The sequence below is a fragment of the Anticarsia gemmatalis genome, chromosome 6, assembly GCF_050436995.1.
Source record: "Anticarsia gemmatalis isolate Benzon Research Colony breed Stoneville strain chromosome 6, ilAntGemm2 primary, whole genome shotgun sequence".
NCBI classification, from domain to species: Eukaryota; Metazoa; Arthropoda; class Insecta; order Lepidoptera; family Erebidae; genus Anticarsia; species Anticarsia gemmatalis.
The window spans coordinates 9,136,137-9,161,413 of record NC_134750.1 but is presented as its reverse complement, the minus strand read 5'-3'; the positions used below and the strand labels follow the sequence as shown (position 1 = coordinate 9,161,413).

The following is a 25,277-nucleotide window of genomic DNA, read 5'->3' as shown; positions in this document are numbered from 1 at the left end:
AATGTCTAAAACAATTTATATACCTTATAACCTTCTTACGTACGAAATAATATTTAAACTTACGTGTTAAAACTAGTATTTTTATGTTTTTAATATTGTTACTTAATGTATTACACAAAATATATATTTATTTAAAATAATATTATAGAGTTCGAAGATGGCAGGCTATGTGTGCTATAGATATGTATAGATTTTTTTATAGATAGGTAGACGGGACGTTGTTCGGCCATATTTGTTATTGTGCTGATGGGATTTATTTAGATCATTTGATTTCAAACTAGAAAGTTAAACATTCTGTCTGTAATGTATTTTATTTCTTTGTGCTCTCCTTTTGAAAGTTTTTTCTTAGTGACGTAAAATCTGTAAAACACAAAAGAGTTATGTTCATATAGTGGCCGTGGATACCCCCTTGTGGTAGGTAATTCGCTGAAGGAATCCAGCGAATTTTATTGAGAGATTTATAAAAATAAATCTCATTAAAGTGGCGGGGGCTTCGGGTAGTAATGGAAAAGGGGGTCGACAAGCTCCCCCGGTCGACGTGGGGTCGCCCCTGCTCGACTGGGAAGAGGCGGACCATTTCAGTTTTGAGGACTCCGAACGATTCGAAGAAGATTCTTTATGCAGCTGGAGCTCGGAGCCTGAAAGTCTCTGCAATAATTGGCGGGGTTGGAGGCGTCCAAATCTTCAAAATTCATTCGCTATTAAACCTACAAAAAAGTCCATTCAAGGTAACTCTATAGCTATACAGCTGATTCTTTGTTACGAACTATCGACATGATGACAGTGTTAAATATTTCTTTACAAATCATACGAATAGATTCGAAATACTATCATATTTATGTCATCAATTGTTACTGTTCTTATATTTTAGTCATATTTCATTGATACATAAGATGATTGATCTATAGATACTAATTGGTTACATTGTGTTTAGTTATACAAAGAACAGGTGCTTGAAGTCATTTACCTTTGAGTGAACTGAGACTGAGCAGTTAATAATATCTTTGGTTACAAATCCCTGCCTTTTATGTTGCTGCAGCATTCTTTTTTGTTGTCATTATCTATTTTATTTTAGAATGGAAAGTGTTTGATTCTTGTTGACTTTCACCACTTTCACTGAAATATTGTTGAAATATTAATAGTATTCTAGTAACAGAAAAAAATCTTTAATAATATTGAACTTTCCTAGTGCAAGGTCTTTTTAGAATGTATTGCTTGTTTCAACTTTTCATTGCTATGATAAATATGAATTTCTTCTGTACTTATTGTCTGTAGAGTTTTGTTTTTTTAAAGCTGGCTTTACTTGTACTTTGTTATCAAAATATTTGTTGAATTTTGTTTTTTTTTATATCACCTTAAAACCTGATTCCATAAATACTTTATTGTGGTATGAAAAGAACCTCAATACAAACATTGGTTCAAAGTTAGTAAAACAATGAAGAAATATTTTTTTTTCTAGTGTAAAGGCTGATTGCAAATCATTAGTATTTGAGCTGGCGTCTTTAAGTTTAGAAGGAAATCAATGTTTTGAAATAGTACAGTTAGGTTATTCTCAGTTTAGTCGGTAACACAATGTCTTTGAAGAAAACAAAAAGGAAATTACAATTAGGGTTTAGGATCCCAACTAACAGTTTGAACATTGGGTGATTCTTTTCAGAGAAGTCAGTGTGCACACTAAGTGAATTAGCAGCGAAGTGTGTAGCATCTCACATACCATTCGAATTGGTTGAACATGTGTATCCTCCTGTTCCGGAACAACTCCAGCTCCAAATTGCATTCTGGAGCTTCCCTGACAGTGAGGATGACATCCGACTATACTCCTGTCTTGCAAATGGCTCCGCTGATGAATTTCAGAAAGGAGAACATTTGTTCAGAGACAGGGCGGTCAAGGATGTCTTGCAAATCGGTAAGTTTTATGCCTGACATTTCTATATCAACCTGATTAAATGAGTTACATTTTAATATTTTGTTAGTAAATGTACCAATTGCTTACAAAATTGTGGTGATCATTCTTTTCCCCTTTTATTTACAACCGGTATCCTGACAAGCTTGATATATAGAAGTGTCCTTAATTATCTTGAGGGAGAAAGTCTTCAATGGTTTTTTTGTCTTTCCTAGGTTTCCACTTATCAGCCACAGTCTTTGTACTTAGCCTGCCTCGTGGGCAATTCAATGTGGCAGTGACATTTGACAGGCAGCGGATATCATCATGCAACTGCACTTGTTCCTCATCTGCACATTGGTGTGCACATATTGTGGCTGTCTGCCTTTACAGAATCCATCTTGTAAGTACCCTATGAAAAAATATTACATTTGTATAGATGTCGGTCAACACACAATACTAGTTGAGATTTGAATTGAAATTGAAATTGAAATGATACAGTTTAACAAGTAAAGATTTCTAGTGTTTAGAAGGAACATTTTAGTTTTGTCTATAAGTTGCACAAAAAGCATTTCTGTTCATAGTTGAGTCATAACTTTCAGTCTCATAGCTATTTATAATTAATGTATGTTCTAGGATCTATAAATAATTCATAAGACTGTTATTTGAACCACTCTTTGTTTAACATATGCAATTACCAAAATAATGTTATATCTATATTATAAATTCTGTTACTGTGTCTCTTTTTTTATAAGTTAATAGTCATAACCAATGGAACAATTAAATCTTTCTATAGCCAACGCAAGTATGTCTGCGTGCGCCCGTTTCGGAATCGCTGCAGAGACTGCGACGAGATCAACTGCAGAAGTTCGCACAATATCTGATATCAGAGTTGCCGCGACAAGTACTGCCAACAGCTCAACGGATACTCGACGAGCTGCTATCAGCTCAACCGAACCCGATTAATACGACTTGTGGAGCTCCCGATCCGACGGCCGGCGCCTCTGCATACGAATACACCTCTTGGTTTCTCGACGAGAAGACCTTGCACAACAACATCAACAAGATTTTGGTCAAGTTCTGTGTGCCAACACCTATAGTGTTTAGGTAATAGTTTCACTCATCTGCTAAGTTTTTGATAATCTGACTTCTAAATAAAAATAAAAGCTGCTATCTTTATTATGTTACGATTGTTAACCATCATAGTTTATTTTACCATGTTTTTATTGCCTTGTACTTGGATATTCTAAAAAATAACTGTCGCTAATTACTTGTAGCGATGTAAACTACCTAAGCACAAGCGCTCCGCCTGCGGCTGCAGAATGGTCGTCGCTCCTTCGTCCCCTGCGGGGAAGAGAGCCAGAGGGCATGTGGAACTTGCTGTCTATTGTCAGGGAGATGTTCAAACGCAACGATAGGAATGCTATACCGCTCTTGGAGATCATCACCGAAGAAGTTATGGCTTGTGAACAGGTAAGGAGCTTTTTGGGATGTACTTTTTCTAGATCGGTATTCAGAACATATACCTGCAAAAAATCACGTGTCTTTTTGGTTGGAGAGAGACAAAAACGTGCCATAGAATAACCGGATTATCAGAAATAATGCAGCAAAAAAAGTGCAGCTAATCTTACTTCAAATGATAAACGGTATCCAAATAGTTATATATTATGTTGTCGAAATTATATTTTTGGTTCAAAACTTCCTTAAACGACTATCACTGATGACATGTAAGTGATAGCATCACGGCATATAGGGTCATCGACTTAACCATTAGTTTATTAACCTGTACGAAAACGAAGAGGAGAACTTGACTTTTCTTTTGTAAAAGCTATTATTTTCAATTTATGAAAATAATTACAAAGAAAGCTTTTTTCTCAAGTAACTACATAGTTGATATCAACATGGTAAATGCATCCTTAGATCATTGTCTGGTGGTACACCACCAAGGCTGCACTGGTTGCTTGGGGCGGCGGCGGCGGGGGCGGCAAGCATGGCGGCGGCGGCGGCAACTCTGCCGCGCAACACGCCTGCTCATCTCTTTGTGATGAGGTACTGTCACTCTCTACTATTGTTCTACTAAATTGATTGTTCTTTTGACGTGAATATATCCATATTTTATGAAGAGAAATGTTTCTGTTTTATGAAGTGTCTACTAACAGCTGAATCAGAAGAGTTAATGAGTTAAACAAAAAAAATCAGATCCTAATGTTGGATTGTTAGCTGAATATATAGCTTAATATGTTCGTCATTGTTTTCTTGTCATCTTCTTTTTTTTAATAATATGAAGTAGACTTCAAATATTTCACTTACTTAAGTACATTAATAATAATTAATATGTATCTTTGGTTAACGGAGACTAACTGAATCTTATTATACTGAAGACACTTAAAATAAAATGGCCGCATAAAACTATGGCCATGATTGCAGCATAAAAAACTTTTCAATATTTTTAGTTAATGATATCCATATTTGATTCAAATAGGTGGTTGTGTTGTGGCGCCTAGCCGCTTTGAACCCAGCGTTGGCTCCACATGAACGCGATACGCTGCACGAACAATTCGCACAATGGCACATGAAAGTGCTCGATAAGGTCAGTACTGTTGCACAATTTACATAACACATAATAATATGACGTACGTACCCTTTTCTACAGTCTACATTTATGAAGTGAAAGGAAAATTTATCGTTCCCGATAATGCAGATAAACGAATTTATAAGTAGGTACTATAAATTGAAAGTGTCAATCACGATTTCGTAACTTTATAAGTTATTTATAGACATTTTATCTTTACAAATAACATTGATAGTTGAGAATAACTTACTTTGTAGAAGATAAACAAGTTTATTGGGTTAAAACAACATCTTGTTTGTTTATCCTGAACTTGTTGAGGGTCGTTTAGTTGCCGAATCGAATATGATGTTGCAATGGACATCAATGATAATAAATATCGAAACTTTAAACTTTTGATGGTAATAATTTAATTTCAGGAAACCTACATACAGTTTTTCTTACCGCGATATAAAGAAGTTCCTACATAGATCATTATTCTTTAATAATATTTTTTATGAGAAGCGCACAAGAAACCTACACACAGTTTTTCGTAGCGCGAAATAAAGTAGTTACATAGAAATAAAGATCATTTTTTTATAATAATTATGAAAACTATATATTGTACAAGACTAAAATATGGCGTCTTTTATCGACTTGTTTAGGTGGCTAAGAGCCGTAACAATCATATGAGCAGTTCGCACGCTCGCCACTCGACTCGCTCTCACTCGCACCCGCCCTACATCAACGGGATAAGCGAGAACGAAGTATTCCCCGGCTTCCACCCAGCTATGGAGGCTTGCTTCTTGGAGTGGGATGATTATCAGATCCCTGGAGTGACTTACACTAAGGACTTGAACCCGCTGTACCACAGCCCATTCACCATCTTCAGACATTCTGATAAACAGAACGATAGTGTTCATCAGGTTGGTAATTTTGTGGTCTTATTTCTTTTAAGATTATTTTAAGTACATACCACACTTATGCCGCGTGGAACTTGGCAACATGCATGAAAGAAATATAGTTATTTCGTGGAAGCCACAATTTGTTACAGTAATGACAACTGAAGCTCAATTCATACTACAATGGCAATACCAGAACGACTTCTTTACCTATAAATTTGGGCTTAAATAGCTAAAAACAAATTTCTTAATTAATTCCTTGACTTGGCAGTCCATTGCGATAATACAAAGTAGAACAATGTGATAACTAAACAATATGGTTTTAGGTGAATTCATCTAAAGCTGTACTTAACAACGAGATGTCGTTGAGCTATCGCCTAACTCATCCCGATCGAGCCGGACTACTTCGAAACAGCCACATTTCCGTTGACGTGGCTGTTGCTGGGCCATCCAACCAGGTATTAAATAAAAATATTCTTACAAGTAATTAAACTATGAAATGTCAAAATATGTGATATTTATTGACTATGAATTTTTATAGCCGCATCCTGAGGAAGGACCTAGAGAGCCACGACGCGATTCTGGTCCGAGTGATGGCAATCACTCCAGTGTTTCATCGGAAGGTAAGTAGTCAACATACCACAGCATAATTGAAAATTATTCAAATTACATGTATTTTATTTTAAATTTAATATTATAATATACGTGTTTAACTGATAAAGTATTGACTGAAGTGCATGTTAATACAAAGGTTTCTGCGAGAACGAAGAGGAGATCCTCCAGCAGAGTGGTGGGGATACAGACTCTCAAGAATCTAGTTCACCACCGGTATCATCTGATGATGCCCACGATGCTCACGACGCCCATGATGTCCACGACGGTCACGATGTGCATGACGTGCATGATGTTCATGACGTCCACGATGTCCAGCGGCGCGTGTCCAACGATGAATCGGTGTCGGATGATGAGTGCAACTTGTACTACTATGACTCGGCCGCCGCGCGACGAGCTGTCGCCGATGAGAACAATAGCACCACTTCAACTGTCGTAAGTTGTTATACCTATAGTATTAACTAAAAATATTAAGTATGTAAAAAAATGTGTCACCTCTCCTTTCCTCGTTTTTGGTAACTCTGAATGTAATTAGTATTTTTTTGGGCAAAGCGGTGGTTCATATGCTACGGAAAAAACTATGACTATAAAATTCATCGAATGCACAGGCTATAGCGAGCAGCAGCTGCAGCAGCACCGGCTGGGCTTGCGGCTGGGAGGGATCATTCGCTCGCGCTGAAGGCCTGCACGCGCACGGACACGCCCGTGAAGCGTGTGCTCTCGGCGCCAGGCTCGCCCGGGAGCTCCTAGCGCGGCCCCCGGCGCTGACGGCGGCCCCGCCCGCCCCGCCGCCGGACCCGCGCAAGCTGCGGCGCCGCCACGCGCCCAGCCCGCGCCTGTGTGCGGCCTCGCACCGCCTGTCGTGCCTCGCGTCTGCCACCCTCGCTAAGTGCGCCTTTTTGTGCACGGTAAGTTTCGATTAATTGTTTTCACTTTACTAATAATTCTTAATCATTAAGTTTTGGTCTTGATTTCCGGATAAAACGTAGCGATAATGGATATTCTAAGTATCTATTTCTAATTTCAAAGCCAGCTCACAATTAGTAAGGTTGGCTAGCGAAGTAACCCTTTCTTCAAAAAAGCTTTAGTCTTTAAACTTTGCTACTATTATCATTTTTCTTTTTTGCTTGTTTGTAGCTTACCTGACCGACTTTAAAACCGAAATATTTTTCTTCTCCCAAAGGTACTGGCAGAATTCGGCGAGCACCACGAGTTAGCTTTCCGCGTCGGCCTATTCGCCCTCGAGATGGCGCGTCCTCCGGCCAGCACTAAGGCCTTGGAAGTTAAACTGAACAATCAGGAGACGGAACTCGTAGCGCTTCTGAAGAAACTCCCCACTGGCGCCGAACAACTTGCTTTGGCGCGGGAGAAAGCTGAACAACTGCGGGACGGTACTTTGAGGTAGGGCATTGTATAATATTTATTAGTAATTATGGCATGTCTAAAAAAAAAAATTCTTTGATCAGTAGAATGCATATAGAAGCATTTTTTTTTAAATATCCATGATAAGATTATCTGAATAAAGTTGACCCAACAGTTATTGAGTAAATCTTTTTTAAAGTACCTAAGTTTGGTATAAAATAACATTTTATTGTGTAGGAACCGTGGACCCGCTCTGCTCCCCATTGCACTGGCGAGCTTTCTGTTCGATGTTCTCGTTCTGTCGTCGGCGGATAAAGAGAGCAAGCATGTAAGTATTAGCACAATAACTGAAATAACAGTATATTAACTACTTAGACACATAATACATCTTATATATAAATTTTCCATGTCACAATTTTAGTTATCGTACGCAACGGCTTGACCGATTCTTATGAAATTTTGTGAACATATTGAATAGGTCTGACAATCGGCCAACAGTTTTCATACCTCAATATCATTTTTTTTAAAGTTTTTATGGCAAAACAACATTGCCTGGTCAGCTAGTATGCTGTAAATTGTTATTTTTAATTTGACCAGTATTATAAGTTAAGATATTGCTACTTATAAATAATTTTCGCAATAGGCCCGGTCGCCGAACGACGAAACGCTCGGCTTCGAAGCGGCCGTAGCAGCGTTGGGTTTGAAAGCCAACGTGGCTGAAGCAGAACATCCCTTACTTTGTGAGGGAACAAGGCGTCAACGCGGAGAGTTGGCGCTTACGTTGCTCTCGTCCTACAAGGACGACCCAGTCAAACTGGCAAGGATTATGAACAAAGTGAGCTTTACATTGTATCTAATATAAAAAAAAACTGTAAAATTTGGCAAGTGTTATAAAGACTAAACATCAAGTTACAAATGTTTCCTGAGAGGTAGATAAGAGGCTTAAAAGTTAAAGTTTCAGTAATGATAACCTGTGTATTTTGGGGAGTTTTCAAAAGGTTTAAAGTAATCAAGAGCCGTTCTCCATTAAGTGTTAGATAGTAGAGTCTTCTAATGACAGAAACTACTTATCTGTTTATGATCAGGTTGCAAATCTGTCTTTGGCAGCTTCCCAAACATTTTTATAAATTACACCCATTCAAGCATAATTAATTACAACAGTAAATTATAATTTTGATGGTGTGTGATGTGATCAAAATAGGGATATCTTGGAGATATGAAACAAATAAAAATAATATCTTTAAGCTTGCAAGCCATTCAAAGAAGGATTCTCTTAAAACTCTATTCTATTTGTACAGCTACTCGATCGCGACATCCATCAGCTGACCAAAGGTCCGATGGTGAGCCAGTTCTACATGAACAACCCTCGCGGTTGTCTCGCATTGTACCGAGCGGACGTGCCACACCAGGTGTACCACCCGCATCCATACCCGCACCCACAACCGCATCCACCACAACAACATTGCAGTGCTAACATGAATAACATGGGAAACATTAATAACATGGGAAGCATTAATAACATGGGCAATATAAATAACATGGGCAACATTAATAACATAAATAACATGAATAATATGGCCAACATGAACAATATGGCCAATATGAACATGAATATGAATGTGCCGCCACCGGTAAGTTGCATTTTGCTTTTGTTTTGTGTTGCTAACTGTGTCCCAAGTGTCAATGCTTTGAGTTTGAAGTTATGTGTAGAGTAGAAAATAACTTGTCCTGTGCTTTGATAGTGAAGCTACTGATTTAAAAAAAGTTTTATCTGCAAATTAATGAGTTTACTTAACAAGTCAGTTAAGTCTACAAAATAGATACAAAACTAACCATCAACTTAGACCGAACTCGTAATTGATCAATGTAATAAACCACTAACGTGATATTATTACTACAGGCGCTTCCTTGCCCGCGCATGGAGATGGAGCGTTTGGTAATAACGGAGGGCGGCGTATCACCTCCGTCGCACATGCAGCTGCAGCAACACCCTCAGCACGTGCAGCACGTGCAACACTCGCAGCACATCCAACACGTGCAACACGCGCAACACCCGCAACACGCGCAGCACGTGTCGCACGCGCAACACCCGCCACTCCCGCAGCACACATCACACGTGCAACACACGCCACACGTGCAGCACACGCCCCACGTGTCCCACGCGCCCCACTCGTCGCATTCGTCGCACTCGCAACATGCCCACGCTTCGCATCAGGCGCCGCATTCGTCTACGTCTCACCCGCCTGTGGTTCGCCCCAAGGATAGAGGGTATGTCTTTGTTTGTTATATTAATTGTTTGATAGATCTCTTTGAAACACAACTTTAGCAGACTACTAATATCTCATCATTCTCAACCAGTGTCTTATATTACCAAACACTCACTGGAAGAAAGTTATTTCTCTAAAAATCTAAAACTTTCTATTATAAAACCTCAGTATAAAAGGGTTCCAAGAACTAAAGAGCTTACAAGGCCACACCAGATTATTGTAGCTGTTATCGGTGTTACTTACTTTCATCATCTTATATTTTTGCAAATATATTTTTATCTCTATTTACGCGAGGCATTAAATGCATGCAATTTAGCTAATTATCTTGGGGTGTTATTATTTATTCAGATACAAGGGCAAGCGTATGTACCCGTCGGTACCCAACCAGCCCTCAGAGGCATCTGCTCATTTCATGTTCGAGCTGGCTAAGTCCGTGCTGTTCAAGGCTGGCGGCTCTTCCAGCACCAGTCTATTCACTCAGCCCTCGTGTGCCAGGGAACATCATGGACCTCACAGGTAAAACATTATACTTTATTCTTACTTGTATTTATCTTGCACAACTGTTATTATAGGGTAGATAGATATAAGAACTTTTTTGTAATAATAAAATATAGAATGCCTCTTTGTGGGGAGGGGATTATTGCAATTTTAACGTTAGTCTCAAATTGTTTACAAAAGGTTATCTCATGTACCATTATTTGTAAAAATAGCAAAACCATAGACACACATTTTTGTGTACTTGTTTAAATGTTTTTTTTTTATGTTTGTAGTATTTGTTATAGCAGTAACAAAAAAACATCATCATTTATATTATATCAACTGTCTATCACTATCAGGGTTCATGAGATACACACAGACAGCAAAGTCCCAGGTATGGGGTCCCGTCTTACGTTTTGGGTACGGTACTCTATAAATCAACTTTATTAACACTGGCGTGCTACAATTTTATTCATAGGGGTCTGCACATGGCTGCTTTTCAACTGGGCCTCTACGCACTCGGCCTACATAACTGCGTGAGCGCCAATTGGCTGAGCCGCACTTATTCGTCACACGTCAGCTGGATTACAGGCAAGTTTTACTTGATATCACAAATTAAAGCTTACTTACTCTTTTATGCATAGTTGACTGACTGGAAGACATTTTGCAGATAATTTATGATCGGGATAACACAACGCTCATGTTAAAAAGCCTTTTTTTACACGAAAAATGTCATGCAAATTATTGCTATTTGATATTATTCAAATAGATTGAATAATCTATCGTAGTATGAGTTTCCTACCGTTAGTTGTTTAATACCTTTCGGGACAAATATTCAAGCTTTTTGCCTAATTTGTTTGTAAGTTATTATTAGCTTTATGTTCATGTTATTTGTACAGGTCAAGCCATGGACATCGGCGCCCCAGCTATACAATTCCTCATCGATGCATGGGAAGGTCATTTGACTCCTCCGGAAGCCGCTAGCATTGCAGACAAGGTAGCAACTTTATCGGCCCATATTTTAGTACTACATCCTGTTTTTATTAAGCCTTATTTGAGGCTTATTAAAAACATATTCAATTTAAACATTTAGTCATTCAGGTACAGGAACACTCAAACTGATCTTCAGGTTTATTCATGAACTTATAAATAGTAGTTCTTCGACGCCCTAATTTAACCAATTTCTTTACGTTTCACCAATATTTTAAACAACTTTTGGCGAGGATAGCGCAAAATTATTATACAAAATGACGTCTGTTATATAAAGAAGAATAAGTTGGAAGCGTTGACGCCATTCGGTTCGATGTTCCTATGTATTATTGGCTAGGTTGCCAAGGAAATTAGTTGATATTTATAGCAATATAATTTTCTAATGCAGAAATAACTTGAACTGTTTTTGTGTAACCCGACAGGCATCGTCGGGCCGTGACGTGCAAACAGTCCGCGCGGCCTCGGAGCTGGCGCTGTCGGTGCTGCCGCACGCGCACGCGCTCAACTACAACGAGATACAGCGCGCCGTGCTGCAGTGCAAGGAACAGAGCGATGCTATGCTCGAGCGAGCTTGTCTGACCGTCGAAGCCGCTGCTAAAGGTACATTAATTTAACCTACGTAAATAATAGTCCATCGCGAATAGCTACATTTAGGGCTGCGTTTTTCGAAGGACGCTGTTTTATTTTTTTAACCCTTTGTACGAGATGGTGTCGGTCATACTACAAATTGTATTAAGAAACTTGTGTAGTAATTTAATTTCTTGTATTACAGGTGGTGGTGTATACCCAGAAGTGTTGTACACCGTAGCGCGTTATTGGCACGAGCTATACCAGCGTCAAGCCAACGAGGAGACCGAACCACTGCTGGACGAGCCGCAGTACCGCGCCGCGCCGCCGCCGGTCGCCGTCCCAGTGCCGTACCCGATACCGTACTCATTCACTTATCATCCGTATCCACCGGCTATCTACCAACTGCCGGTGAGTTAACAACTCGTTTTATGTAGTCCTTAAAAATCTGCCAATATTCAATAAGCAACCGAATACCAGTAATTTTCTGAAGTCCAGCCATTAAAGTTTTAATTAATGATCACAACTTAAACGCTATTCTATATGCTCGTTGTTTGGTTTACAGTACGGATCGACGGGCGCCGCCCACCCCGCCCCTCAGTACGCGTTGCCGCCGTATTTTGTCCGCGGCATCGTGGCGCCCCCGCCGGCCCAGCCGCCGCACCCGCCGCCGGTGCACGCTGCCCACGCGCCACACGCCGCCCACGCGCCTCACCCGCAGCACGCCACCCACGCCTCGCACGCCACGCACGCCACGCACGCCACGCACGCCAGCCACGCCGCGCATCCCCAGCATGCCGCGCACGCGCCGCACCCCGCGCTCGCGCAGCAGCACGTGCCGCACCCGCAACATGTGGCTCATGCTCAACCGATTCCAGTGAATGTTAACGTCAATGTCAACGCTACCGTGCATTCAGTGGTGAGTATAGCGCGCGTTGTTTTATAGAGAGAGCGGCGTGGCTATTTAAATTATTTATGTATATTTGTATGTTTGTTGTTTAAAAATTATGTATGTGCTTTTGTATTGTAGCACCCGGCACCGATCCCTCCCCCGATGCCTACGCACGCTGGCGTAGCCGGTGTGAACGTCGCGGGCGTTAACGTAGGAGGAGTGAACGTAGCGGGCGTCGGCGTAACGGGAGTGGGCGTGACCGGCGTCGGCGTAGGCGGAGTCAGCGTCGCCGGAGTCGCCGGAGTCAATTGCGGAGGCGTTAACGTCGGCCCAGTGAACGTCGGAACCGTGAATGTCGGCGTGGGCCCCGTCAACGTAGGCCCTGTCAACGTGGGCACCGTCAACGTAGGCGGTGTGGGAAACGTAGCGGGCCCCAGCAGCGGCGGTCAAGCCAACGGCCAATCGACGTCGCCTAACGTCAACCAGACGCAACTGCGAAGATTACTAGCGGCCTACCGCGTCGGAATGCTCGCGCTCGAGACCCAAGCGAGGCGCGTCCACGACGATCGCCCCCAGAACAAGTTCGGCAGGTCGGTTTGCAAAACTCACATATATTCTCGTCCGTCATCGGGCGAATCCATCTATCTCTTATGTCGTCTCAGTCATTCGACATAAGTAAAATGCGTTAATTTCGGTGGTAGGAACCCGCCGTACGGCGAGCACGTGAAGTGGCTGCTGCGCATCAGCAAGCGGCTGGGCGCGCAGTACCTGCACCAGTTCTGCGTGTGCGCCGTGAACTCGGTGGTGTCGCCCTTCGTGCTGTACGAGCTGTGCGTGGAGTCGGCGCACTGGCTGGCGCGCGGCGGCCCGCACCACCTCGTCATGCAGCACCTGCGCGGCACGCTGGCGCCGCTCGTGCAGAAGTGCCAGCAGATGTACGTAGCCCCACGCTTCTCACCGTCACTCCTGTTCTGTATTGTGGTAACCAGACTGCTGAAAAAAATATTATGGAGTGTTATTACGGTCTTTTCCCTTTTTGCGGGAGGAGACTCTCTTGCCCTGCATTGTTAATGCGTTCTTTTAATATAATCGAAATGCAGATTGGTACTGGTTTCGAGGTCGCGATAGAAACGAAAAAATTTCGACTGTAGGACGCCCAGATTTGGTTACCGAAACGCCACAAATCCGTCCTTACACGTCCTGACACATAAATGACGGGATTATTTTGATATCCACAGGTACATCCAATGCATTCACCAGAAATTATACCACTTGACATCGGTGGAATATGAAGAGTTCGTCAGCATCGTTCTCTCAGCGCGCACCGCCTTCCAACTTACTCCCGAAGGAAACACCCAGTTCAAGGAATGGCTCGCTTCGCTGCGCAGGTTTGTACCCTTTCTCCCTAGCATAATCGCCTAGGACGAAAACTATTGTAAAAGACTACACTCTTACAAGTGCATAAATTAACCATTTTCTTTAGATCGATAGCCTACGTAACATACTTATCTATATAGCTGCACAAACTTATTAACGTAGTAAATGAAGTTTTTCAAAATTCTAACTTGTCGTGAAAGAAAACACGAAGTCTTACACATACATAAATTTTACTGAGTATAACATTTTTCGACTTTTATTTTTGTTATAATAGAATAGTCTGCGCTCAAGAGCAGAACCTATATGTATATGTCGCTGTTGTTTAGTATAAGTAGTTTTTTAGCTAAAAGTCTAGTCATAATTATATTCTGTGTATTTAACGTAAATAAATGTATGTCGTATTATAGTGTTGTAATTGTATATCTTTTAACCTAATCTATTCATATCGGATATGTGACTAGTTAAGAACTATATGATCTTTTAGCTAAGAAACTATTTAATCTAAGCTCCTCCGACATAGACACATAAATAATTTTCAGATCAAAGTCATGCAAGAAGGACCTGTGGACCCAGCTGAATGCGGCTCTGCAGACAAATGGCAAATGACGTCGGTCGGCGATAGTTTGTAGAGCGCGGTGTACCGTGCGCAAACTGTCACAATTCAGGCGATGGCCGCGAGTTCGCCTCGTATACCATCTCCATCACCTCTAATTGTATTACACCTTGAGTTATTTGTAATTTAAGTCGACTCACATCGATACACGCGAATAAATCAATTGATAACCCTACAGGACTCAAAAATTTCAACGTAACACCGAGTAAAAAATGCCGTAATTTTAAATTTACCTTGTTACTAAAATGTTCTTGTATAAGAGCTGTACTCGAATGTGAGCGTGTAATGCGTGTTAAAAGTACCGACGTATTCAAACTTAAATTACAAATAATATAATCCCAACTTGAGAAGGAATATACCTCTGTTAGCAATAGGGTACTCGATTTTGAGGGAAAACGATCTCAATATTAAAATGAACGGAACGTATCGATGATCACCAAAAATGTTGCTAACTCCTGGTACACTGTTCACCTTTAGTATAATATGCGTATGTCCGTGTATGACATGTATTATTTTAATATGTTTGGACTTGCGAGAATGTTAGGAAACGTACATGTGTCGTCGAATATCTTGGATCAGTCGTACGATTGTTAAACGTTTGTAAGTCGTTCTTCAGTGGTGTTGTTTGGATTCACGTTACTAACATGCGAGGTAAGTTCAAGCTCATTTGAAGGTTGTGCTTATAAATAGTCTAATGATTTGGTTGTTATCGGAATTATTATAAGACGGACTAATCCCTGCACCTATGCTACTTGAACGAGAGAGGAGTTTAGCAACATTTCATTTTCCGTACTGTGCAATGTGACGCATAAAATGGTATATTTATAACAAAACTTCTTAAACATTTCAAATTGAACCATTGCACAAAACATTCATTATAACCTCTTTTATCTCTTCCGTGTATTTGGAATTTTCTTGACACTTGAACTAGTCAGTGGTTTTGAGGATCCTTATTTGGTCATCCATGTGGACTTCATTACTATAGCTCATTTAGTTTTTCTTTTCTTTGCATAGCGTAATGTAAGATACTCGTTTGACTTTAATATTGTCTGTAACACAGGCGCTTGCCTTCGACTGTATTACGTGTACAGATGATACTAAATGATAACGAAATGAAGAATGTTAATCAGTAACAGAAACTATTCACAATGTTTTATTTTCGAACAACATACTTATAATTTGCAATGTTTCAGTTATGGTTAGCATTTTTTTTCTTTTAGTTAATTCTACAGTGCTAGGTGGGCATCTGATTTAATAGAGAATTGACTATTGTTTGAAGAAAGGGTGTATGGGATATTTCTAATCGTGTTCTTTTATAACTTATATTACTAGTCTTCAGTGTTTACCCCTTAATTCAAGTCGAAGTGGTTCGTAAGAAAGTCAATTTAATGCAAAGTCCGCATCGGGGAGGGTATGAACTCGTTGTTAAGCCTCTTACTTAGCGGTGAAGCACTTTAATGGGCAACATTGCTGTTGAACTTGCAAACAGCATAACGTGTAGGTTTATTACTTAATTTGAATCAGTGTCCACTTAGCGGATTATCATGAGGATCTCTTTCATTTTGTAAGCTTTTAGAAAATAATACGTCACTCATTTATTATACGCGTTTCATGGTTTGATTAGGGTAATAAGTGGAATACTTATAACGCATCAGATGTGAAAGATGATAATTGTATGATTTCTTTAAGTATAATCGCGCTACGCTGAACACTATATTGGATTTATTGTCAAAAGTATAATGTAACTGCTGTTTATTATAAAACGACTACAGTATCTTCAATATCCCTTTGCTGAGCGTATTTGTCTTGATGACAATCAATTAAACGGTCGCGTTCATGTAGTCGATTTATAAACCGCAACTTTTCGGATATGACAAAATTATTTTTAAAATAAAAATATGGAACTTTTCAAAATTGACAACAATAGTCCATATTATAATGAATTGGCTTAGGACGTTTCAAGTGACCTAAAATAGCGTCATTAGACTACAGAATATTAGACAGAATGTAGGCGATGACCGTCGATACACTATTTTTGATATTCTCTTGTCGAAATTTGCAGTTTCATGAATGTTTAAGAAATAACGTCTCGCGGAGATAAATGTAGACGTGCGTTTAACTATAGTACTTTATTTACACGTTTATATTATTATATAATTATATTGTAATGCAAAGTAGCATCTTGAAAGCCTTTAACATAAAGAATATAATGTGTACGAGGCATGTGCTGGCAACAAACGAATGTCACGGCACAAATAAATGCCACTTGGACGTCTACCCTCGTGGTATCGTAAGTCTGACTTTTATATTGCACGGTCTACTGAGTTTACTGATTTCAGCGGCTACTATTGAATGTGCAATTCAACTTAAGTTGTTTCATGTTTAAATGTCAACTTATGCTTAACGCGCCCAAGTCGCACATATTTAAGACATTCGATACATCTCATTCCATGGTCAGAGAGTTTGATATAAACCTGATAGGCGCTATGTCTCTTCAACTGATATATATAAGTCACGCGATGAAATTATTATATATTTTATATTAAATATAATGAACGATAATATCTTCCAACTATAAAGCAATACTGAAATATCATTTTATAAATTATATGAAATTTAGTATTTATATAATGTATATTATATCGTGTGCTGTTTGGTGTTTGTGACACAGAAAATGTTGTAATTGTCGTGGTAACATTAAATATAAATTAAAATTGAGCGTAACGTGAAAATTAACGTACTGGTTTGTAATCAGTTTCGCGTGCCCTCTCTCTACAAGTAATGGTATGCTAGAATGAATTGCTCAATCTACAAAGTGATGTTGAGTTGCACTTATTCAACAACTAACAAAATGATATGGTATAAGAAGTTTGAGACATTCGAGAGAGTTTTAAAACTGATTATGTAATAGTCATAAAAAGTAACAGATAGAATATGAGATGAAATCATAGGCGAGGGATTCAATGAAGTTACTGATAAATTGATGGGTAAATAAATCTGACGTTGGAATGTAATTTGTTGCCAGCCTTACCTTTGAGTAGGTTTAGTTCAATATCTCTATAAATTAGATGTTTATGAGCATTCATTAAGTATGGGTGTTTTCACAGCATTCGTAGATAGTAAATTATTAGAATGCTAGTTAGAATAAATTGAAGTTCGTAACAGTTGGATCAATGCTAAGGTTTATGTTTTATAATTTTCTTCTTTACAAATCAGAACTAATCAGAATGTATCAATTGAATGGATGTATTAGTATTTCTCAAGCAGTAGTATTGTCATTTCGGTATTTCCTGTCTAGAATTAACTTGAGCACAAAAGTTCTTGCTGTTACCAACTCGTTAATAATGCACTTTGAGTTGTTCGTCTAGTGTGATTGTTTATTAGGGAATAGAATTTCGTTTTGTCTTATTAAGATTTAAGAGAAGTACTGCGAAGATGCTATTACCATACAACTAATTTAATGTCACGATCCAATTCTTGGTTTCGATACTTAAGACTGAATCGCAAACTTCGCGGTATTTTTCAATATCACGTCCAGTTTATTCAAGTCAAACTCAGTGTAATATATTTTGACTGATTTTATTTAATTTCGACTACCTCGTCTATATTTAAAAATCCGTCAAGGTTGCAACATCTTGAGATTGTCTTATATTGCGTCGTAATTTCTTAATAAATTATTTTAATGTATTTTATGTTACGATTGTATGTCGAGGAGTGTTGTACTTAGTATCATACATATTTTAAAACTATTAGGCGCTGCAATTTCATTTGGTAGCGAAATACTATTCTTTAAACTCACTCACTGATTAAGTTAATATTATACACTTTTGGAAAGACATTAGTAAATTGTCATAGTGACTTTGCCGTCCATAAATTAATTTGCAAAACTGTAAAACTATAGTCTTTCTTTCGCGACATTTTCCTATTTAGAATAAAAAAATACTACGTACATTATTTACATTTTCAATATTGCAGATTTAATATTATTATTATAATATTACTCGTCGGGCATTATTAACATTTCCTGGTATAGTTTTGTCGAAGAACAACTTTCTTCCGCGTTTGGCATTAAGGAAGGCTTTGACGATTTTGTCTCAAAGAACTATTTTTTACACTTTAATGCGTATTTAAAATAAATAAAAAAAAATTAAATATATCGTTAGTTTCGTAATATAGAGTCTTAGTACGGAGCATATTTTAATTAGTCGTTTAATGCATGTTCATAGTTTTTAATTGGCCCAGTGTCGTGCAAGTTCGCGAAGTGTTAAATAGGTGTTGCGGTATTCCCATTGATTTGCAGTTATCGTAATCACATATCAGTTCTGGCAAACCTCATTTTAGGACGTTTTACGTACAGCGATATTCACTTTGGTGTCGATAATTAATGAACGAGCATAATTTAATACTATCACAATTAAATTATTATATTGTAGCATCGAACATTTTAATATATAAGGCAGAAGGGTAACGTGGACGGGACATACTTACACGTCTGTTAGACTTTTAAAATAGCAGTCTGCCAACATTTGGGCAAATACGGACATTAGAGGCGTTCAAGTCACGAGTACCTATAATCAAGACCTGATGAAATGAAACATTGTAACTCATTAACGTGCTCGTAACGAAATGTCTCTTGTGTCCTTCCTGTATGTCCTTCCACTGTTATTCTTCGCGTTTAGATCGGTAGGGCACGATTATAGCATGTGGTTAGTTCAGGACCGTCGGCAGTGTGTGGCAACCTGCAGCGGTAGTACTGAGTTTTGTTCTGTAATACTCATGGCAATGCATGCATGTCGAACTACGTTATATCCCAGTCAGTTAGAAATATTGAGGATAACAGTCTAGAAAGTTTGTTTAGTTTTAAAAGCAGATGCGTAATAGCACTGTCCACACCGGACGACCTGCAACGCTTAGATCGAACGCGGCTGAAGCGTAATCTCAAGGTGCGCTAGCGCGATCTAAGCCATGTACACTGACACGCGATCCACACTCCTTGATCCTGGGTCGTGAATCGCGAATCTCAAACTAACCGTCCGGTGTGAACTCAGCTATTCATTTTAACGTCTGTCAAAGTAGTTTAATTATTATGCACTGAGTAAGTGTGGAGTTTCCGCCTATTAAAGTATGTAACCATTTACAGAGTTCGAATGGCTACGTCTTAAGGTCCGTTTACATAGACCGGCGCAGAAAGCAAACGATGGTATTCAAAATTAAGTTTATGTCAATTGAGCCAAGTTAATCTTCGCATAACACATTATTAGTATAAGAAAATTCTAATGCAAAATAAAATTGAAAAACACCTTATCTACTTAATCAATTAAAGAAATTGAAACTGCGTTTGGAATACCTACCATATTTCTATAGATCTCCGTGCCGGTCTATGTGAGCAGACGCTTATTAGTGTACGTAATAAATTTATATAATGATATTTTTATTATTCATATCGCATATTTACTTATTTGGGACGCTCAACAGAGAATGTCACCGATGATAATGACGTCACAGGTGTACTTTACTAACATAAGCTCAAATGACACGCAAGAAATGACGATCATGACATGTTATCACATTATAGTCATATTTCTGAATGACATTCCTTGTTATGAAAATTTTCAATTGCACTTGTAACATCAACAGTCAAAAAGTTGTTAAATAATTTCAAAAATGTATTTGTTGAAAAATTTATTGAAATATCATTTTAATCCGTGTATTGGTAATTTTAGCATTTTTTGCGGAATCTTCAAACGAACTGTATGAAATTTGTGCCACGATCGATTAGATTCCAACTGTCCGCCATGTTCTCTTGCAGGACTTAAGACTGACAAGAACTTTGAAATAGTCGAAAGTGGAATCTTAAATATATAACTCAGGGTGTCTAAAAACAAAATCGTAAATGTTTATTATATTAAGTTTTTCTGATTACATTTTTGCTTTTGGTATTGATTTGTTTGGCGTATAACTGTTTTCTGACACCCTGCATAATCATAGAAAGTGCCCATATAATATAGTATTTATTAAATATATAGCAATAGACATTTTACTACCTTACATGAAAGGTTGTACCTTTATTTTAAAATATAGTTAATAATTAGTGAAATGATAGACTGTTTTGCACGATTTCTGGATTGGCAGTGTCAACTCTTCCCCACGTTGTCATTTCTCATGCAAACAAACGTAAATAACACTTTGTGATGACAAGTTCCAAGTTCGGAGTTCGCCGGTTGCATGTCAACACACAACGTGTGCGTTTTAGATATAGCCCAACTTGCAATATTATCATCCCACTATATAATGTATGTTTCTATTACAACTCGAAATATTGTGACATCTAGAACGTTTTATCATTACTTTTACGATTACACTTTAAGTCTTTTTTGGCAACATATTTGAAGTAACATTATTTAATTATTCAATATACTTATCTATATTAAGAGCCGTGTGTTTCATTTAAATACAACCATTATCATTTACAACCTCGTGTCATGTAAGAATTATATTATATCTCTGTGAAGACTATTATTTAATAAACTATGCATATAATAGTGCATTAGTAAGCCCTAGTAGCTAGTTCGACGCAGTTTGCTATCTTAAGTCGTGTGACCTCTCAGTTAAATAGCGCTTCCTATTTGTATAGAATTTAATCCTTGAATGTGCAATACAGTAATAGTAAACTGATAAACAAGAAGTGCATGCGGAAAACTAGCAACTGCGTTTATTAATCATTTGACAAGATTGTTGTTATCAATAGGTACCTATTCTTAATTGCTTTAGTTTTGTTACTTTACAAAGAATTGACTTGGTTTGAACAATTAACAGATGAAACATTAACACATTTACATAGGATTTTTGCTCAACGGATACTTGAGACACATGTTCTATACTTAAACTAAGAAAATATACTTATTTTGTAAGAGTTAAGCAAAGACTGTGACAAAGACGGTTTTTCTTTGTTTTTTAGTATGTGAACATCTACCACAGCCACGTAGTTCTCGACGATCAATCACCTATTAAGATTCCTATCACGGCGCTCTACAAAAAGTTAAATTGGTTTTCACAAAAAGCAATTCCTGTTTTGTGAATTCCGCACTGGTGACGATCCGATCCGATAAATTCTTAAGCTTTAAATTTATTCGTTTCAAGATCATTATTAGTTTTCTTTCAGATAATTGAATTTTCAATTGTTGATTGATAAATTGATGAAACTATATTCTTACGTGATTTACACAAAGACGACTTTCTTGTTTCAGCTTTATAATGTAAATACAGGTATTACAAACTGCTGCAGAGAGAGAAAATGGACATCTCGGTTGCGATATACATAAGAATCTATAATAAGGTACTTGATAAAAGTTATAGGCAAAGTATCTAAATTTTGAATAATTGAATTTCTAATATTTTGAATGTAACTAACTCAGTTTTCCTACCTACTTAGGTACTAACTTGCTACTAACTACTTTTTTAAGTGGGAGTTTATGGTCCTATCTTGTATCAGGGCTTGGTTATGCTTATTGAAGGTATTTGCAAATGCTACTAAAAACCTATCCATTAACAACACTAACGATATCTTGGTTCTAACCAATTTGCTATTATTTTGTTGTTGTTTCCGAATGCTGATAACTACTACTAATACTAAATGCGTTTAGATAATATATTATGTGTACATATGTAGGTAACCTTCCCGACATCAGATTATAATTAGATACGATGTTACGGAATTAATATTACCAATATAGCTATAGGTTAAATGTCTCAGGCTTAATTAACTTTGTCTGATTTTATCAAAAATCTCGTGTGTGGAGAAACTGAACTTTGATTTTACACCCAATCGTTTTCAACTGGATAAAACTAAATATTATCTTTCCATAGACTTATCTGTGTTGTTTTAATTTTATCTAATTCAAGACGAAAGTAGCTTCTTGTGTGTGTTTGTTTTGCAAGCGAAAATGTTTTTCGGTGGTAACAAGCAATTATTTTTACAGAAAGTTAAATAATGATAAGGGTTCACAAAAAATAATATAAATGTATTATATCACATAAATAAGAATTCCACTTGCCTAGATAAATTCCCCTTTTTTTCTTAGTTCATTACTATCACACTACTGGGTAAGAAGGTCTCCTCGCGAAAGGTGGGAGGGTTTAGATCGTAAGTCCATTCATATCATATCATCAAGATAAATTGTTTACTTCCTAAGTACCTAGTAACAATTTTTCTACCTATGTAAGTACTTACATAGGTGCAAAGATATCATGCGACTAAAATTAATTTACTTAGGTAATTATAAGTAAAGTCGCGGTTCATAATTAAGTTATCATTGTTATAAATGAGATAATTTGAGTGCAAACTATGACGTAAATTGAGTTTGGGCGATAAACACTCATCGGTCAAGAGCGATCATTTAAATTAGGTAGAAATAAGTAGGAGGTAAGGCACAATTTCTATCTCAAATGTACCTAGTTTTAGCAGTAAGTTGCCCTTAAAATTTATATAGGTACCTACCTAGATTTAGTTGCGGTAAACTTAATTGATTCTTAACTTCCATAATTGTAACTACTGCACTGAGTTAAAACTGGCCAATGCTATTAAACTCTTTTTAAATAAAGGCAGCTCTATTTAGAGCAGCAGCGACTCCAAAAGTTTAAAGTCATGGAGGTAAGTAAGTAAAGAACGCAAGAATTATACGTGGAACAATCGATGGAGTCGGGCTTCAAACATAAGAAAGATAAATTTGGTAAGTCGAGAACGATTTTGATTTAACATAGATACTACGTTAAACGCTATTACGCTACTAATCCTTGTTTTACGCCGTGGTGAGTAGCAACATACAAATTTGTATAATCCACTACGGATTACTAAAATTGAAGTGTATCAAGCAGTAGATTTGTCGTGTAAGGTGGAACACCGATAACGTTGTCGCCGCAGGCAGTGGGTCGCATGGTCGCATGTTACGCACGAAACTCGGCGTGATACACTCGTGGCGGCGTGCGTACGAGCGTCAGCAAAACAACGCCTACATTCTCTATCTAAATACTACTCATTGTGATAAAATGCTATCAAATACTACAATTAACTTCAAGTACGCAGGTCCTCAATTGCTACACACCTACTATATCCCCAGCAAACAATATCATTGAAAAATAGATGACTTGCATAGATTTTTCTCATAAACATCAGATAGAGGAATAGGTATTTTTGAAATGAACTGGTTAAGTATTAGAAAAACAAACATGATTTTTTATTGAAAAAATACGTCTAATCTTATCGCTATTTTACTAGCAGGTGATAATAGATTTATCACTGTAGGTATTAAATGTGGACATCTAATAGATGCCTACAAATTAAATGCCTGTAATTAGGTAACTCTTACTAGAACTACCTATGCGTTAGAGATTCATACGAGCATTCAAGAGTTGACATGATGACATGCCTACCTATTCACCATGAAGGGTAAACTAGTTTTAGTAAACACCAAGGGTTCAGTACAACTGAAATGTGTGCGCTTATTAAGATATTATTCAACATCGAAAACCGTGAGCCGCATCTCATATTACCCAAAAATGTGAGAAACTCGAAATTCTCGCAATACGTGAAGCATGTGAACTAAATATCTAATCGACATCACTCGCTATCTACATGGAATAACTTTACAAGTCCTAAAATAGGTACAATTGAGATGTTAGTATTTATCTTAGTGACTGAAGCGCTATCGAATGAAGTAACAAGATTGTATCGATGCAACATTGTAATCTAAAGGACGATGCATGGCGATGCAATGATACCGGTTAAGGTAAGGACAATTACGAATATTTTCTTTCGTATTTTAGGTAACTTTGATTAATTCACGTAGCTTAACAATATGTGGTTCCTGAAGACCGAGACTAAGTACGAACAAAAAAACAGGTTCTGAACCTGAAAATTGTAACCAATCACATCCATTCACACATTTCATGGCTAAGGTAACAATTGGTATTTCATGTGTAAACTGGACATTCTTACGTTGTTCTTAATCAGTAGATAGATATATAACTTATCCGTGGAGTCTAATAAAAAATATAAAAACATAATTGATGTATAGAACAGTTGCATACGTATGTATACTTGTATAGGGCAGTGGTTAGTTGGCTTCTGCTGTAGCGTGAGTTCAATTCGCCGCGGAGCAATGTGTATCTACTTATAACTAAACAACTTGATAAGTGAATAGGTAGGTAGGTAGGTACTAGGTACTTAATATGTTTTTTCTTAGTGCCGAAAGTATCTTACAAAACATTTTGCTTAGCGACTACATTACTGTTGTACCGAAAACAAAAATTATCATTAAAACGTGCCTAGATAATATGTAAATATTTTTTTAGAAAATTTCCTTAATCCACCAATTACAAATTACAAGACAGTAGTTTATTGTTTAGTTGTCAAGTGATAACTACGCCTAATATTGTTCATTTATGTGTCACTTATCTGCCTAATAGTAATTCAGAGCCTCATTGTTTCACAGCGCAAGGGCGTTATTAAAGACAAATATAGCATTTATTTGCCTAATATAACAGTTTAATGCATCTACAAACGCAAAAGTAAACAGTCGCTCGTACAAAATTAGTTTATGTACCCTTGCGTTGACGTAGAATGTATTTACTAAAGTTATTGAACATGTCATATTTGACGCAAACACACGTTGTACGTCTGTTTATTGGTGTTCGTGTTTAAATAATAATGAATTGAAATTGAAACTATTTAAGGCTATCAATGAACAAGAGAAAAACACTGAGACGTTTATTGAGCGAATAATATTTAAT

General features: G+C 37.8%; 1 protein-coding gene across 2 annotated transcripts; it reads left to right on the top strand.

The window, feature by feature from the left end:
- The first annotated feature begins 160 nt into the window (after nt 1-160).
- On the top strand, nt 161-20,922 carry Dora (zinc finger SWIM domain-containing dorado). Of its 2 annotated transcripts, none has more exons than XM_076115667.1 (27): nt 161-728; nt 1,663-1,906; nt 2,119-2,285; nt 2,679-2,989; nt 3,160-3,355; nt 3,803-3,931; nt 4,365-4,472; nt 5,096-5,356; nt 5,659-5,790; nt 5,874-5,955; nt 6,084-6,379; nt 6,553-6,852; nt 7,128-7,345; nt 7,544-7,634; nt 7,950-8,141; nt 8,605-8,715; nt 9,207-9,574; nt 9,922-10,089; nt 10,529-10,641; nt 10,950-11,047; nt 11,463-11,640; nt 11,813-12,018; nt 12,173-12,526; nt 12,638-13,089; nt 13,201-13,434; nt 13,738-13,887; nt 14,416-20,922. In XM_076115667.1, exons 1-27 carry the CDS (start codon nt 504-506, stop codon nt 14,480-14,482), a joined length of 5,451 nt encoding a protein of 1,816 aa, XP_075971782.1. In that variant the 5' UTR covers nt 161-503; the 3' UTR covers nt 14,483-20,922. The 2 variants fall into 2 exon arrangements, with proteins under 2 accessions (XP_075971782.1, XP_075971781.1); XM_076115666.1 differs by having other exon boundaries at nt 8,605-8,937.
- Nucleotides 20,923-25,277: the final 4,355 nt, after the last annotated feature.